The sequence below is a fragment of the Microtus pennsylvanicus genome, chromosome 11 (assembly GCF_037038515.1).
Source record: "Microtus pennsylvanicus isolate mMicPen1 chromosome 11, mMicPen1.hap1, whole genome shotgun sequence".
In the NCBI taxonomy this organism is placed as follows: domain Eukaryota; kingdom Metazoa; phylum Chordata; class Mammalia; order Rodentia; family Cricetidae; genus Microtus; species Microtus pennsylvanicus.
The window spans coordinates 40,828,423-40,846,947 of record NC_134589.1 but is presented as its reverse complement, the minus strand read 5'-3'; the positions used below and the strand labels follow the sequence as shown (position 1 = coordinate 40,846,947).

Sequence of the window (18,525 nt, the reverse complement as noted above, 5' to 3'; positions counted from 1 at the left end):
CTGGGTCAGCAGTACTGATTCAGACAGTTCCAACTCTCGGCCAGGCAAGCATGGGGGCTCCAGTGTTTTCACAGCTCATTGCTTATCTTAATCTTCTGCTACTGTAATAGCATGATATCATGATATCACAGTATCACAAACAAGGCAAGTAATGAGGAAATGAGGTTTACTCTGGCACATAGCTCTGGTCTGTGGTCGAGGAGACACATTTGGAGACATCCTTCTTGCTAGCAAAATCCAGACGTGGTACAGGATATCTCTTGGTCTATGTGTGAGTCTCTTAGGTCTCTCTTTCTTCCAGTATAGTCACCAGTCTTCAGCAAGGGCTATACTCAGGACCTTATCTAGTCATAATCACTTCCCAAAGGCGCCACCTCCGGCTACATGCTCTAATTAAATTTCCATCCACGTAGATAGCTAAAACTGGGATTCAGTTCCCATGTGGATCTCACAGGAGGCAAATGGGTCTCAGGGCACTGAAGTTGCTTAGAAGCAGCCTTAGCCTTGGGCTCCCAGTTGTAGCCCAAGGTACTGTGGAGCAGAGGTGAACTGGCCTGGCCTCACTGACCTTTTCTAAACTCAGCCCACAGAATCTCTGAGCATGATAAGATGGTGATTTAATTATTTATTTCTCCTGGGTCTGGGATACTTTGTTACCTAGCAACAGTCACTGGAATAAAAACACAGAGAGAAGAGGAGATGCCACCGTAACAGCCCTAACACAGTTGCCACAGGCTTTGGTAAGTGGGTAGGAGGTAGAAGAGGAGCCTCCTGAGGGATGCTGATGGGTTTTTAGGAGGTGTGAAGTAAAGGCTGCAAGAAAGGGAAGGGAAACAAAACCTCAGCCCAGAACGAAAGGCATTCTGGCTGTGAAGGAGGCGGGCAAAATGACAATACTGGTGCTGAGACGGAAGTAGGTACAGAAGAAAATGTACCTGGAAAGTGTGGTGATCCAGATAAGGAGGCTTCTAGACAGAGTAAGGGAAATCCTGTCTGGCTTCCTGCTATGAAAAAAATGTGAGAGGAAAGAGAAGATTCTAATAAGGAACTGTTCATCTTTCACTCAGAATTCAGAGGAACTATAAAGAAGCCTGCAATGGCTGGGCTTCAAAATGCGACTGTTCCTTACTCTCAGCTTCTCCAGATGGCAAATGATTCTCAAATTAAGAGATGGTTTCAGGGCAATGGATCAAATCCAGATCAGGACTGTAAGATCTGTTGTTGCAACCCCAGAAACATCTAAAGCATTGCTTCAAAGGATCTTCCAGATGAAAGGCGCTGCAAAGCTCTTCAGGGCATGTCCTGTGAATTTTCTCCATCGACACCAGTGCTCCAAGAGTCTCCAGGACCTTCTTCACAGCAGCACAAGAAGCTCAAACACAGAGCACACAGTTTTGCAGATTCCCTTCTCTCTAACAGAGTAGATCATATATCGAGACATATGGTGGCTTCATCACGATTCACAGAGTGGACATAGATTACAGACTACACTACAGAAACAGAAATCACAATGCAGATGCTTCTGAACCCCTAGTTTCTGTGGGGAAGTAGTAAGTTATAAAGGCAAGCTGCAAACACGGATGACCAGCCTTGATGAGCCTTTCAACACTTCCTCTATGAGTGGGCAACCATGGAGGGTAACAATGGGACAATTTCTGTTTAGCTCACCAATCTTAATATATATAGAAAGGCATGTTACTTAGGAGTGGAACCTGGACTGAATTAAATGATTAAGATCTTAGTTTTGACCTTGAAACCTTATACTATCAGGGTACAAAACCTTGGGGCAATCTTGGAAGGAAAAGAAAACATTTTTAGTTTATTTACACACACATACCCTCTTTCTCACATTCTTACACATATTTGGTTCTGGGTATTGAGTCATATGTATACCAAGCAAATGCTGTGTTACTGTAACTACAGCACCAACCTTATATTTAAAAAGTGAGTGCTAGGCATTCAACCCAGGAAAATGATTTTCTGTTTTTTTTTTTGTGTGTGTGTTGTGTGCTTGCTAGTTTTTGTGCTTTTGAGACAGGGTTTCTCTGTGTAACAGCCCTAGCTGTAGTAGACAAGGCTGGCCTCAAACTCAGAGATCCATCTGCCTCTGTCTTCCGATTGCTGAGATTAAAGGTGTGCGCCTTAAAACTCTAAACAGAAATTTGATTTTTTTTTTTTTAAGCAGAAGGTAGCTGGTGAAGGATTTCAAACATGATCACAAACTCTTTACCACTCTTCCCACTGAATTACTCTTCCTTTTGTATCAGGTCGATGGTATGAGTTACCTTTACTCGGTAAAATGCATCAAAGTAGGCTGAGTGACTTTTAATAGCAGTCCATAAATGGTTGTCTGAAGTTCACTGTCAGGAGTGGTAGCACAGGTCTGTAATCCAAGAAGTCAGGAGGCTAAGGTTGTGAGAAATAAAGGAAAAAGAAAAGGAAACCCACAAACCTTTATGCTTGAAGAAGCTCAGTCTCTCTCGAGGCTTTGGATGGGTTCCAGTTGCCACCTTCACACCTTCCCAGCAAGTGTTGACCACTAGAATAAGTAGCCTCCCAATGACTTGACTCCCTAACCTCCGAGACACTCCAGGTCTCATATCTGGCTGAGGCCTTAGACACTGAGGAACAGAGACACCATCTGCTTTGGCTTTTAGATTCCTGACACAAGAATTGAGGACCATAAAATGTCTTGTTTGTAAGTTTGGGGTAGCTAAAAAAAAACTTTAAAGACCATCTCAACAGTCATAGCCTCAAGTGATTTGGAACTCATTATGTAAACAAGGCAGGCCTTTAACTCAAATAGTTCAACTCACCTCTGCCTCCTGAGTGCTGAAATTAAACAGTTCTAAAATGCATTGCATTTTATTTAACTTTGTGTGTGTGTGTGTGTGTGCGCGTGCGTGCGTGCGTGCGTGCGTGTGTGTGTGTGTGTGTGTGTGTGTGTGTGTGTGTGTAGGTCAGGGGACAACCTTCTACCACGTGGGTTCTGAGAAGTCAACTCAGGCTATTTCGGTAGCTGGCAGTTTTACCTGCTGAGCCACCTCACCAGCCTGGGATAATTTATTATTCAGCAATTGTGATCAAAATATGGAAACTTTTTTTTTTGAGGGTGGGAGGAATGTGTTTAGAATTGAATCCAGGAACTTGTTAAGTACATGTTCTATATAAAATATCTTGGAGTAGCTGGGCGGTGGCGGCGCACGCCTTTAATCCCAGTACTCGGGAGGCAGAGGTGGGTGGATCTCTGTGAGTTTGAGGCTAGCTTGGTCTACAAGAGCTAGTTCCAGGACAGGCTCCAAAACTACGGAGAAACCCTGTCTTGAAAAACCAAAAAAAAACCCCAAAAATTATCTTGGAGTAACTCTAACCAAATAAGTGGAAGACCTGTATGACAAGAACTTTAAATCTTTGAAGAAAGAAATTGAAGACACCAGAAAATGGAAAGATCTCCCAAGAGGGTAGGCAGAATTAACATAGTAAAAATGGCAATCTTACCAAAAGTAATCTACAGATTCAATGCAATGCCCCATCAAAATCCCAGCAAAATTCTTCACAGACCTCGAAAGAACAATACTCAACTTCATAGGGAAAAGAAAAAAAAAACCCAAACCAAACAAAAAAACCCAGGACCAAAAAAAAAAAAAAAAAAAAAAACCCAAAAAACCAAAACCAAAAACAAAACCAAAACAAAACAAACAAACAAAAAAACCCAGGATAGCCAAAACAATCCTGTACAATAAAGAAACTTCTGGAGGCATCACAATCCCTGACTTCAAACTCTACTAAAGAGCTATAGTCCTGAAAACAGCCTGGTATTGGCATAAAAACAGACAGGAGGACCTATAGAACTGAATCGAAGACCCGGATATCAATCCACACACCTACGAACACCTGATTTTTGACAAAGAAGCAAAACATATGAAATGGAAAAAAGAAAGCATATTCAACAGATGGTGCTGGCATAACTGAATATCAACATGTAGAAGAACGAAAATAGACCCCTATCTATCACCATGCACAAAACTCTAGTCCAAATGGATCAAAGACCTCAACATAAAACCAACCACACTGAACCTCATAGAAGAGAAAGTGGGAAGTACACTTGAATGCGTTGGCACAGGAGATCATTTCCTAAATATTACCCCAGTAGCACAGACACTGAGAGAAATAATTAATAAATGGGACCTCCTGAAACAGAGAAGCTTCTGTAAAGACAAGGACATGGTCAACAAGACAAAACGACAGCCTACAGAATGGTAAAAGATCTTCACTAACCCCACTTGGAGTTTTAATGATGAAACAAAACCCAATATACAAAATAGGGGTCTTGGACAATTAAAAATAGTTTCAAAACCAGTAGAACTGATTTTATACAAAAGTGCTGTTATGAGCCTTGTAGTATTGATGAATAAAACTAATTATAATCAGCTGATTAAACGGCTAAGTTTACATCATTGACTGGCAAGGTCTTTCAACTCTTGATTGTAATACTTTGATGGAAGCCTCTCCATAAAACTGTTTAGTAAGTTTCCAATCCCAATCCATCTCACTGCACTGACTAAAAACATCTCCTTGTCCTGATTCTTCCAAATATTCCACACATCCTGACAGGGATCAAGAGCACCATCAAGAAAAATGTCTATAGCCTATACATTATTCTCATTGCAAATGAACAGCACACTTTAGAAAATGCACTGGTGGTCTCTGCCCTAAGAATACCTGGCACTTTGAGTACTGGAGTTTATCTTGTAACCTGAATTTAGCAAAACAGTCGTATAAAAAAATGAATTTTTAATTTCAGAAAGGTTGCTCTGGGGAAATAGCTCTAGAAAGCACTTCAATGAGATCTGAAAGACCAGCCATCTAGTGGAAGTCAACTGTATCTCCTCTGGGTGTTCCTATACTTCTGGCTTTCATATATTGCAGCCATCAACATGCCTGCCTATGGCAGATAGGTTCTCTTTTAATTACTGCCTCAGATTTATTGTTGTGGGTTTAGGAACCATATAATCAAATTCACCACAAGGGTACATGAAGCAAGACGAATAGCCCAGGAGGGCGCTCCTTTAGAACAGCATGCAAAGTTAAGTGCTAAGCCCTGTCACATTTGTTTTGACTATTCAAACTTATATTCTGACTGTGGCTCATTTGAGCCAGTGGTTCCCAGTCGTGGCTGCACATTAGGAGCGTTGGGGATATTCTGATTTGTTTCATTTGGGAAACTTCCCAAGTGATTCTAATTGTATAAAACCATTGATTTAGGTGAAGCTACTAAATAATTGGGTCTTAGATGGTCAAATTATTATTTTATAAAGATAATTGTTTTACTAATTGAATCTAGTTCTTTAAGAAATCTATTCTTAATTTATTTTTTCCCTTTCTTAAAATACCAACTTAATTAAGTTGCTTTCCTTATTGGTCTTTTAATTGAAATTCTTTATCTTACCAATTAATGATCCTCTTGATGTAAAAAGATTATGCATGCATCATTTTAGGTACACTGTCACCAACAAGCTGAATCTATATACATCAGTGTCTCTCTAGTTCAGGAATGATGAGTGATTTCAATTGTATCTGATCCTTTTGGCCAGAGTGCTACGACATGGGATAGTACTTGGCCTCCATCAAGCACACCTTGGTGGGGATTCTGAAGAGGGATTCTGAAGACTACTTTGCAATCTGTAGGAGCAGAAGGGAATCTAATCCAGGACATACAGGAGGCAGCAATAACTCATATGCAAGCACACACACATGTGCACATGCTGGGGAAGTCCTATCAATGCTCTGTGCCTCTTCACCTGAACATGGGGTCTTAATATTGCATCATAGAAAGGATAACAAAATTATTGAAACTTCTATATGGAGAATATTGAACTAGTGCACACAGAAAATAACTCTTTAAACTGTTATTTTGAATGCAGTATGGCTCAGGAATCTCTTGTGTCTTATGTCTTCTCTCACTTCCTGTACTACAGCATCCACAGGGATAATTCCTAGAGTCCCTGGAAAGGCTTCCCACTTCTTTCCATTTCAGTTCGCTTAAAGATTATTTTCATTCCTTTCCCCGCCCTCTGTGTGTATGCCATGTGTGTTCAGTTGCCTACACAGGCCAGAAGAGCGCATACAATCCCCTGAAGTTGGACTTACAGGGGGTTATGAGTCACCAAACACGTGTGCTGGGAACCACACTCGGGTTCTCTGGGAGAGAATCAAGTGCTCTCAATCACTGAGCCATCTTGATAACCCTTGGAGTAGCTCTTGAACCATCGCCTGCTTCCCTTTCCCATCCTTGTCTGGGTTCAGGCTCTCACAGTTTCTCAGCATGCCGCAGCAGCAGCCTTTTAACTGCTTTTCCTGTCTCCAGTTTTAACTTGTCCAGTTCCCTTGTCAGCAACCATTTATAGAACACTTACTGTATGGAGGGAAGTGTTCTGGGGTTAAAGTCCATGTTCTAATGGGGAGACAGATTTTAGACAACCATATCACACGTCAGGTGGAAGTGAAGAATAGAATAATAGGAAAGGCACAGAGAGGGACAGCATGGAGCTGAAGGCATCATTTTGGGGTACCCCTTGAGGAAAGATGTGAGGAGTCCACGTAGTTGTCTGAGAAGCAATTCTGCAAGAATGAACAGGAAGAGCAGAGCCAACATTGAGGCCCTGAATGCTGTCTTCCTCTTGTTCCTCTGACTTCTTTAGTATTGTCAGTTTGCAAGAAGCTTAAAAGCAGCTTATGGTGGCTCAGCACTTTAGCCATGCTATGGACTTCACATATGCTATTTCCTGTGTGCTTACACATATCTACTTAGGGTGTTGCTATTTGACCATGACCAGTATACTTCACATATCCTAATAGCTGTGTTCCCAGACCCCACTGGATACAATTTCATCTTCTTTATGTACTAAAATGGTCTTCAAATGCAAATAGGGCATTTTCATAACTCCTCCAACTTTGTGAAAAGCCAGGATCTGAAATGTCAAGGATACTGGAGAGCAAGGATGGAAAGGCAGAGGCTGAAACAGGAAAATGGATGCTTTCTCCACCAAAGTCCAATGAGCAATTAGCAAAGTGGGGGAAGACACTGGTCAGTTGTGCTTCCTCTGCTGGGCATTCCCTCAACCGTGGTACACAGGAAAGATGTCTCTGGGTAGGTACAGTTCCAATAAACTAGAACCTTTTTAATGTCTGTTATTTAGAAGGTCAGGTTTTTTCTGTAATGCAGTTAAACTTCATTGCAATAGTTTTGTGCAAATAAAGTTCATTTTTGATCCAACCAAAAACAGAGAAATTCATTCACCAGATGCCTATCTAGGGTCAAAGTTCAGGACCAGCATTGCTCTCTGCCCCCGGACTAGGGTGGAGTGGACGCCAAGTGAGATGATATACACATTGTTATAATAAAGGATGGGACCATTGATTGATTGATTGATTGATTGACTGAGTGTTTCTATGTGGACCAGGTTGGTCTCCAACTATTAATGCTCCTGCTGAGCTTCCACAGGGCTGGAGTTGCAGGTGTGAACCACAATGTCTGGCTTACATTACTCTTGTTTAAAGAAGATCTTTTCACACAAAACTGACTTTGAACTTCAAGGAGATTTAACTTTTGACACAGACCATAGATCGTGTGATAGTTCAGGTCAGCAATTCCATTACTTGGGAGGCTGAGGCGAGAGGATTTTAAATTCGAAGGCAGTTTGTAGTACATAGTGAGTTCAAGACCAGCCTGACCTAAAAAGCAAAATCTTGTTCCAAACATATCCATCGCTGTTTCCTTCTTACTTAATCTCTTTGGGCAGCTATGGAAACACCCAAATTGGGTGTTTTATAAACAGTGTGACTTTATCCCTCACAGTTCTAGGTGTTAGGAGTTAGGCAGTGGATGTCCAGACAGTCTTTGGGCAGCAGACTGCTGACTTCAGATGTCCTTGTGTGGTAAAAGTGTGAGGGTCACTCTAGCCCCGATATAAGATCATTAATCTTGTGAGGGTAGAGTCCTCCAAGGGCCCCACTGCCTAATGTTATCACCTTGGGACTTGGGATGTGACCACAGAAAGTTTGGAGAAACAGACCATTATACTTGCTCTGTCTTTTTCTCTTATATAGACATTTACACATATATCAATGGACTGAATCCATTTTGGAGACAAATCCAAACTTTCAACAAATGTTTCCTCAAGAAATAGAGCATTAAACAACCCCCCAACAAAAAACAAAAAGGGCTAGGTATGACAGCACATGCCTTTAATTCTAGCACTTTAGAAGCAGAGGCAAGTGGATCTCAAGAGCTTGAGGACAGCCAGGGCTAAGTAGTAAGATGCTATCTCAAAAATTAAAAAAATGAAACAAAACAAAAAATAATTTTTTCATTAAAAAGTAAAGAGCCATAGCAGCAACAGTGGGAAATATGGGGAGTAGAACAGGCATGCTGTAACAGGCCATAAGGATGTTTTCCAGTTCTGTGTGTATGTGGGTACCCAAACATCAAGGTGGAAGTCCCCTTGATTACCAAGACTGGCACCTGAGACTGGAGGGAAGCTGCCTAGGTGAACTTTTTGGAGCGGTCTTTACCTTGCACTAGCTCCTGCTCCTCTCCTTCATCTCTTAGTAACATCCCTGTTACTGCCTAGAAGATCCTTCTGTCCCATCACTCCTTCACGCTGTTTTTGGGGCTAAAAAGCTATAAAAGCATCATGCTTTGATCATTTCTTCACTCGACTCTTGTAAAAATTTTCACGTATGGGGAAACACAGCAGAATGAGTATGTGTTTCTCTTATTAATCAGTGTTTTCTTTTTCTCTTTTTACACTAACGAACCATTCCTTGGACCTGCTGATATGCAGAACAGGGCTGATATGTGAGCTAGGTTCTCCAGTTTTCAGAGGTCTTACTAGTAACTTTCCTTAACAGGTTAAGATGAAATGTTTTAGAAAGCAACCATTAATAACATAAGGAAGACTTTTATAAGTGAACAAGGACAATGCAAGGAGATAGAGGTCGACACAGGGCACAGCCAGAAGAAGCTGAATTTTGTACTTAACCTGGGGTGTGAGGTCAGAAACACTGTACCAAAAGCCCACACCAATGACCACTTTCTGTGAACTGATATCTTCACTTACGAAAGGTGCTTTTTGCACAGGCTTCTAAGATGAAGATATAGCAGAGTTAAGCTACTAAAGTTATTAGCTATGTGACAGAGACTAGTTTCATTATTTTTTGATTTTGAAAATAAAATATTTGGGCTGTGGCTATAGCTTAGTAATGTGCAAAAGACCCTGGTTTTGATTTCCAGTACCGTTCCAAAGAGATTTTAGTTTTGTGTGCTCTTCATAAATGGGAGGCAGCAGGTAGTAGGGGCTGGATGCAAGGCTGACCAGATGTGGGTGTGAAGTCCAGCTCCATTGTTTGGGAGCTTGGAGGTCTTGGTTGGGCTGCTTTACTTTTCTGAATGCAACTTTCTTCTTGAGAACAAGATACTATAGTGACTGCACCCAAGGGCTACTGGGCATGCGTCCCAGGCACTGTGCTGCACTAGCTGGTGTGTATCTCTGCTTCTCCCACAGGTGCAGGAGGTGCCATAGGCAGACTGCATGGAGCACTCTTGCATTGTTAGTGTTGGCAAATGCATGCCATAGAGAAGCTGCTTAAAAAGGTTTAATGCATAGTAGAAAGCTCTGATGAGACAGTTGCTTATTTCTTTTTATGGTGCTGGGGATGGAACCTAGGGCTTCATATATGCCAGGCCAGTGCCTTACCATTGTATAAAGTAAGCCTATAACTGACTCAGTACGGTGAGTCTATTTCACAAATGCAGAAATCTGTTTATATATATGTCTCTATTTAGGGCTTTGTTTTGGGAGGATCTGACTTTCAGCAATCTGGTCTCTGGAAAATAAGTGGTGGTTGCTTACTTTCTTACACTTCAGCTCTTAAAAGGCTTCACATTTCTTTAACAAGATGGCTTTTTTTTTTTTAAGTAGAAATCTTGCCTGAATGATTTTTGCTTTCAGATACTGCATTGAGATATCTTTGAAATCTGAAATTGGCTTTCCAGGTCTAGTACTTATGAAGATGGACTCTTCCTGGTTTCTGAAAGAGACTATTGCTTGATTTGCTTCCTACTGTTTTGCATAAGTTGTGATGGCTAATGAACGTAACAAAAGGCGTGTATTCCTGCAAATGCCAGGAAAACAATTGGCAGAGAAGCTCTGCATATGTGCCTCTCTCTCTCTCTCTCTCTCTCTCTCTCTCTCTCTCTCTCTCTCTCTCTCTGTCCCCATCAATAAAAACTGAGAGAGAACATGTCTCAGATACTACATTTCAAGGAAGATTTTTAAATGCCTACGGCCTGAATTCAGCAATAGAATCACGGAGTGCTGAAACCACAATAGCAGAAAGACCACTTTGTCACTAGCGTGATAATAAGAAAAAAAAATCCTGAAAAATTCATTTGAAACCTTAGCACCTATATTTTTCTAAATTTATTTCCAATATAGACAGAAATTTCCGAATTATCTAATTTTGCTAGGCAGTTTCTTTGTTACAACAGGCAGAAATATAAATATTTGCACAAGATGTTCAAAATAATGGAGCTCTCAGGGCTTGCAGAGAATTAATTAGGAAGGTAGATTTATTACCTAAATAAATAAATAAACCCGAGTGCTACTCAGAGTGTGACATTAAGGGATTATAAACTTCCATTAAAGAGGACTAATAAATATAGTGTTTTAAAGGCTTGAGGGGGATCAAGAAGGGAGAAGGCTAGCATACGCCAGCTCAGGCAGTGCCAGACAACAGCTGATTGCCTCTGTTGGGGTTACTATGGAAACGCCTTCCCTTGGGACACTGCCAGGAGGAGAGGGTGCTTTAGAAATGGTGGTGGGGAGCAGAGCAGGCTGGTGGATGGATTTCAACAGGGCTCACCTCCTGTACACGTTAAAAGGACAATCAATCTCCCAAACAGAAGGAAATCTTTCTAGCAAGCCACGTCAAACAGTAATAAAGCATGGAGCCCGGCGTAATTACAGCCCATTGAGCTCTACGGAACCTGCACATCAGTTCAGATAATTGTCCCTTTCCTCTTCTCTGTTTGTTTTGTATTTCACACAGAACCAAAGGAGGGATGAGCGTAATTAATTGGCTTCTTCCTTAACCCTCAAGCCTATACTGATAAAAGGGTCTATATCAAAACAACATTAATGGGCAGAGTCAAACATTTTCAGACTAATTCACCAGGCAAAACTAACATTCACCAATAAAAGGAGGGCGAAAGAATTTCCGTGGCACTCAGGCCAAGTGTTTCAGCTTATTCAAAAGCAGCAAGCAGATTTAATGCTTATGTAAATTACGCTTAATCTCGGCAACCTCCTTCCCGAGCGCTGGTCTGGGTGCACCAGTGTCTACATGAGCCTGAATGGCAGAAGCATTTATTTATTTACTTAAACAACATGCCATAGCCACGGAGAGCAATCTTTTCCATCAACTTAACCTTGATTTCCCAGGATAATTCTCAGAGGCAGAGGTGGTGATCAAAGCATTGGACTCAGCATCGCTAACTATGCAGGTAATGTAATATCTTTCCTTTGTTCTCCTATCAAATAGCAGCAACCACAAGCCTCTCAGATTCACAAAATCCTCAACTCCTGACTGCACTGTCCCTTGCAAAAATCTGAACCTTTTTGGACAAATGCATTGGAACTAGCGCTCTAATTTGAAAGCACAGTATGCAAATATGGCACAGGAACGTGCCTGCGAGGGAAGACGCTGATTTGATAGCAACACAGATTGCAGCTGGCTGAAACTCTAACCCATGCCTGCAGTGTTTGTGCATACAAAGCCACTTAGCTACTAAAGGAGTCACCTGCAACTTAAATGCTTCTCTCTCAGATCACTTTTACTATTATGTGACTATGTCATTGCGGGGACAGTGTTTGCTGAAAATATTCTCGAGGCTCTGCCATGATGTCCTGTTTTTATCTTTCTTGGGATGATTGACCAGAACCACTGTTAAATGACAAATCGGTGTACAGTGCTTGCTAGTCAGAGGGGGGGAAAGGTGCCAAATGCATCTTTAAATAAATTTGCTTAGGTTTATAGATAAAAAAAGTCTTTACCACCTTAATACAAGCCAACAGAAAGTAGGGAGGTGGTTCTTGTGGTTAAAGATAGAGACTCAGTGAATACTGAATTATATATTTTAGGGTAATAAAAATACATTATATAGCTATACACATATTAGAATGGTGAGATATCACACAGTGAGAATGTGAAGAAATAGGCACCCTGATTCTGCTTAGAATACAAAACGGCACAGCCATGTTTGGAAGAAAACTGGCAGTTCTTACAAAGCTAAGCTGAGTCTTATCTGTGACTGAATAAGTGCACTCCTAGGTATTTATTCAACTGTGTCAAGATAGTAAATGCAAAAACACATTGTGAGATCTCCAAATAATAGAATATACGTATGGTGGTTAGAAAGAAAATGGCCCCCAAAGGGAGTGGAACTATTAGGAGATGTGGCTTTGTTGGAGTGGGTGTGGCCTTGTTGGGGACGCATGTCCCTGTGGGGATGGACTCTGAGGCTTCCTATGCTCAGGATACTGCCCAGTTGACTTCCTGTTGCCTGCAAGATGTAGCAGTCTCAGCTCCAGCACTATGTCTGTCTGCACTCTGCCACGCTCCCCATCATGACGATAATGGACTGAACCTCTGGAACTGTAAGAGAGTCACTCCAATTAAAAGCTTTCTTCATAAGAGTTGCCATGGTCATGGTGTCTCTTCATAGCAATAGAAAACCCTACCTAAGACAATAGTGAAAAAATAGGAGCCACCGGCCACAGAAAGACACAGGGAGCCTTAAATGCTTATTGCCAAGTGAAGGTCCAACTGGAGAGACAGAACAGTCAGTGGTTCCCAAGGAGTAGAGGAGAATCAACAGGTTATGCCCGAGACTGCATGTGAGTCCCTCCTGACAGGCTTCCCTGTGTCACCAGCTTCAACTCCTCTCTCTTCCTGTGGTGTGGTGAACAAGAGTTAGGTTGGAATGGGGTGAATTATGTATTGACTTGCAGTGCCGTGGATCAATCTAGGCCTCTCACACGCATGTCAAGGACTTTACTATTGAGACACAGCCCCAGGTAGATGGTACGAATGTGAAAGGAAGGGACCTGGGAAATTACTGCAATCTTAGAATTCATAAAACTGTGCCCAACTGTAGTAAGAATAGTAATTGGTACAAGGATAACCAGTAGACTGATAGATCATGGTACAGAAACCAGAAAAGGACATGTGGAACACTGAATTTACGGTAGGTATGACACTAACGAGTACTGGGGAGATGAAATCTCTTCCCCACGGAACACACACACTCAGACACCATAAATCACCATCTGGGAAACAACACCACTAAACGACGTATGGCTTTAAGAGGACCTTACAACAGAAATTAAAACAAGGCTAATATCACATAAAAAGTAAAATTCAGCTCAAACCATTCTTAAATATGAACATATATAGCCCCAAGGGCATTTAAAAATATTTTAAAACTGAAGCAGTTAAAGGCCCCATATCTAAGAGAGCTAGAACGTGAACAACCTAAAGACAATAAAATACTCAGGCTTAACATTTTGTCATATTTACTTCAAGACCAAAAATAAAACAAAACTTTATGCTACATTTGGAGGTCCCCCTTTGTACCCAGCTTTGGAGGAGGCAGCCACTCCATCGTTCTGAAGTTAGTTCCTCTCAGAAGCAAAGACTGATGAGCAAGCAAGGTTGATCTGGGAGGCCACAGACAATGGCAAGGAAGAGGGACCTGGGTCAGAAGAGAGGCAGCCACTCCTGTGGGCAACTGCAGTTGGCTCTGCGGGGAAGCGCTGGGAGATGATCCTGGTAATGAGAAATGGAGCTGGGGTAGGACACCCCCACACCCACTGCTCACTGCATCTCCATCTATGTGAGGGAGCAGGGGCTCCAGCTGAGGCAGAGGCCTGAGAAAGATGAAGGCTGCTGGAAATTAGGATGGCGTGCACAAAAATGGCACGGGGATACAAAGTGCCATGGGTGGACCCCTGAGAACATCCACAACACCGGGGATCCGTCCCTCAGAGCGCTACCTTCCTAGAGTAGTAGTTAAATGTCATCAGCTTTCTGATAGTATGTTCTTAGTTCCATTGACAATGTTTATAGGAAACGATTATAAATGTAAACTTGTTTTACAGTTTTTATTGACAGTCAATGCAAAAAGGAAGATGGGGCTAGAGCGACAGCTCAGTGGTTAAGAGCACATACTGCTCTTAAAGATCTGAACACACACATCGGGTGGCACACAACTCCCTCTCTGGACTCTGTGGACACCAGGGATGCATATGCACACATTCATACAAAGATACACACTTATACGCATACATAAAAAACTCTAAAAATGAAGAAGACATTTCAGTTTAAAGAGTTGTTTAGCTATTTTTTTGAATTTATATCATGACCTTGATGGGTTCCCTTTAACAGGAACAAAGGCAAAGAAATAAATCCCATACCATGATTTATTTTTGTTTGGCTTCATGCTTCCTTAGACTTTGACAAAGTATAATTTTCTCCCTCGCCTGCCCTCCTCTCCCTCCTACTCTAAGTCTGCAAGCTGTTAGGCTTAAATTGTGGCTGATATATTAGATTGCAGGTCTTGGCTAAGAAGGTTATATACCATCTATAGTCTTTTCTTAGCTTCAATCCATTGGCCTTTCTATTGAAAAGAAATGAGGTGTACGTGTGTGGTAGGGTGGGGGCGAGAGGGAAGGGCACCACAGTAAGTCAAATCCCAACCCCAATGACACAGGCTATTCATAAATGCTGGAGTCATTCAGCACAGCCAGGAAAGCTTGGTCCCTTTTGTCCCTTACCAAAGGAGCTCAGAAGTCACAAATTGAATCCATGAAACAATATGCTTCCTATTTCTTTTTCCAGGGACCAAAGGGACTTAAAATAATCTTTAGTAATACTCCTCACAGACCCTAGCACTGCATAAATGCAGAGTCCCTATTTAAGAACTAGTGGACAGAAAAATTGCCCCACAGAGAAGACCCAGTAGTTTATTAAAAGCTTTCTACAGAATCAGTGCAGACACATGTAAAACTAACACTGTTAAACAGGAAAAAAAAATCTGAGCCAGATGTGGTGGTGTACACTCTGAAGGTTCATATCAACTCACAAGACAAGCAAGACCCTGTGTCAAAAACAACAACAACAAAATGAAATTTCATATTGAGATTCAGGAAGATAACCAACAAATTTCACGTTTCAGAACAAAGTGATTATAGATTTGAAAGCCCAGGTATAATGGTGAGCTACAGAGTGGACTCAGATCAGAAATTATACAACCAATAAATTAATGTTGTAAAATATATTGGTAAAAAACTGACTTTTAGGAGCTACACAAATCTCATATTTAAAGTAGTAGTAGTTGGGGCTGGGGAGAGGGCTTAGTAGTTAAAGAGAGAGAGAGAGAGAGAGAGAGAGAGAGAATAAGTAAAAGTAGTAATTTCCTACTGATTTTTCTACTTGATTTTTATAAAAGTAGAGCTGGGAGCTAGCTCAGTCAGTGCAGTGCCTGCCACACAAGCATATAGACCTGAGTTCAAGCTCCAGAGCCCACATAAAGAAACTGGGCACAGTGGTGAGCATTTATAATCCCAGCACTGGGGAAGTGGAGACAGGAGGATCCCAGGGGGCTCACTGGTCAGCCAGCCTAGCCTAGTTGGTGAGCTCTAGATCAGTGAAACTCTCGATGGTTCCTGTGGAATGACACCTGACTTCCACATGTACCCACATGGACACACATCATTATAAAAGCAAATAAGAAAATGCATCATGTATAAGGACAAGCACATTTGAACAATATGTTACAGTAGGAATAGATGTCACAGAGAGCCACTGTTAAAAAATGCTTTAGTTACTCTATCGGAAACTCTGAACCCAGAACAACTTCTCTGTATGTGTGTGTGGTTTTTGAGGCAGGGTTCCTCTGTGTAACAGCTTTGGCTGTACTGGAACTCCCTTTGTAGACCTGACTGGCCTCGAACTCACAGAGATTCATCTGCTTCTGCCTCCAGAGTGTTGGGATTAAAGGCTTGTGCCATCATGCTTAGCGCAGAACCATTGCTCTTACCCTTAAAAATTTTTTTAGTTACTTTATCAGAAACTTGGAATCCTTTTATAGAAAACTGTGCTTTGGTACAACACAAAATTGGTGTAAGATTCCAGGAGACATGGGATCACCAAAGCCACAGAGGTTGCATGCTTAGCCCATCAGCCTCTGTCTACAAAACAGGAGTCCTTTATTTGATACATACTTACATTATACAGAGGGATAGTCTTCATCACTTTGTACTGCTTAGTGGGATCCATTTTATACAGGTGACGGTCAGTGACAAAAATTGCTCTGTCTTCTACCTTACTAAATCGATTCACCTGTAAGAAAACAAACCAATAAGCCATAGTAGCTCATAAAAACGTCGTGTTTGGAAATACCTAGGTTCAGAGGTGGCTGAGCATGGGGATGAAATCTCACTAGAAGGTCACCACAGATGGTTCTATTTCAAAGGAACAGTAGTTTCCAGGTGTGTAGAGTTTGGCAATACAATGCTTAATTACAGGGAAAACACAGCAAATGTAGAATTTGGGGACTAGAAATACGAACTGCAGACCCCTTCAAGGAAGTGAATATAGCTACCCCCAGACAGGGAGAAAAGGTTCTGGGAATCAACTGTCTGATAAGGGATTTTTTTTATCAGTAATTAACAAATAATTTAATTGATACTGTTTATGCCTGAAGCCCTGGGCTATCATAAGAACCTAAGATTAGTATTTGGGGATGAGAGCAATAAATGAAAATAAAAATTCGAAGAAGACAAAAATGATATTATGAAAATATATACACGTTTCTGCTGAGTGCTACTTTACTAGACAGAGGGTCAGAGACTGCCCTAATTTACAGATACTTTGTTTCCCCAAGAGATAAAATTAACCATGGCAGATTGTACAAATTGTAGCTAGTTATTTGTTAGGATAGTTCAAATAATATTTTAATCTAGATACCTGGATTAACATTTAAAAACAGGTTTGTTTATTCATTTATTCATTTATTTAACGTATGCATGTGTGTCTGCGTGAGTTTATTGCACCGTGTGGATGCAAGTGCCCTTGAAGGTCAGAGAGTGTTGGTCTGGAATTGGAGGTACAGGCAGCTGTGAGCTGAATGATATGGGTGTTAGGAACTGAGCCTGGATCCTTTTCAACATCAGTATATGCTCTTAACCTCTGCACTATCTCTCCAGCTCCAACATTTTTCTAAACCTCTACAATGTCAAGCTTTTCACTGGCTGAGAAAGGCAAATAGACAAAACAAAACAAGCACAGGAAGCCTCTACCCCGACGGAAGGCATATTGTGATATACTGTGTCATCATGGCATTCACACAGATTATCTACATTCTTTGCACACACCCCCAATTCTTACTTAAGATATCGACAAAGAAGTGAGGGGTTAACTGAAAACACTGCTTTGGTAGGATATTCAGATAGCTGCACTAGGGCGGGGCAGGGCAGGGCAGGGCAGGGCAGGGCACTACAGATAGAAAGAGAAGCAAAGTAAAATTCAAGCTTGACATGGAAATTTACCTTATCCCCTTTGCCTTGGTTTTAGCCATTAGTCAATTCTCTAAACATTTATTATATAATAAAAGCATATTTTTCAGTCTTCAACATGACAGAAAGTTGTGCCTATGATTAAAATAGAATCTACATGATAAGCGTATAGTTTGTGTTCTCGGAGGATAACTTTGCATAGCATCTGTTTTTGCCAGGACAGACAACTGGCACTTCCGAGAAGATCTGAAGCACTGAGTGTGGAGATCCACTTAGCTGTTCTGCACAGCACTGGCTTTGTGCAGAAGTTTGTGAAAGAAAGGGTTTCATGGTCTGGCTGGCTGGATACGCACTGCAAACGACAGCTCCCACTAGGATATCCACAGCCTAGAAAGTTATTAGAGGTTCTGAGGCTTTTGCATTTAAACAGTATGCTTAGCCCAGCATTGCCACAGTACATTTAATCTATGTAATCCTTTTTAAAACAAATACCTATTAATATTCAACAAACACTGGTTCTATGGAAGCCAGTTTGGAGAACATTCACCATCATTTTCATCAACCTTGTACTATGCAGAACAGAGAACATCTAGCAAAGAACCTGAATAAAAGGTAGAAATAATACCCTCATCTTTATGGAATCATATGGAGGAACAAACAAATGAGGTACAAAAGAATATAATTTTAAAACCCTGTTACCCGATCTGACAAGATCATTTGATCTTGTTGAGACAAAAAGGCCACATGTTCTTCTGATGCTACATGAGTTAATCTAAAAAGAAGGGAAGGAAACCCTCAAAGCAGAGATTGTACTGAAGCTGTTCAGAAATATTTTATATGAACAAAACGCAGTTTCTACAGAGACTAACAAATATTTACCTTCTGT

At 41.3% G+C, this 18,525-nt stretch overlaps 1 protein-coding gene across 1 annotated transcript in view; it reads right to left on the bottom strand.

Annotated features, from left to right (window-relative positions):
- The window catches only part of Myo1d (myosin ID), a 293,048-nt gene that overhangs the window by 85,821 nt on the left and 188,702 nt on the right, over positions 1 to 18,525 (bottom strand). Inside the window, exon 20 of the mRNA XM_075991410.1 lies at positions 16,351 to 16,464. Coding sequence (XP_075847525.1) covers positions 16,351 to 16,464 — 114 coding nt within the window. The remainder of the gene's footprint in view (positions 1 to 16,350; positions 16,465 to 18,525) is intronic.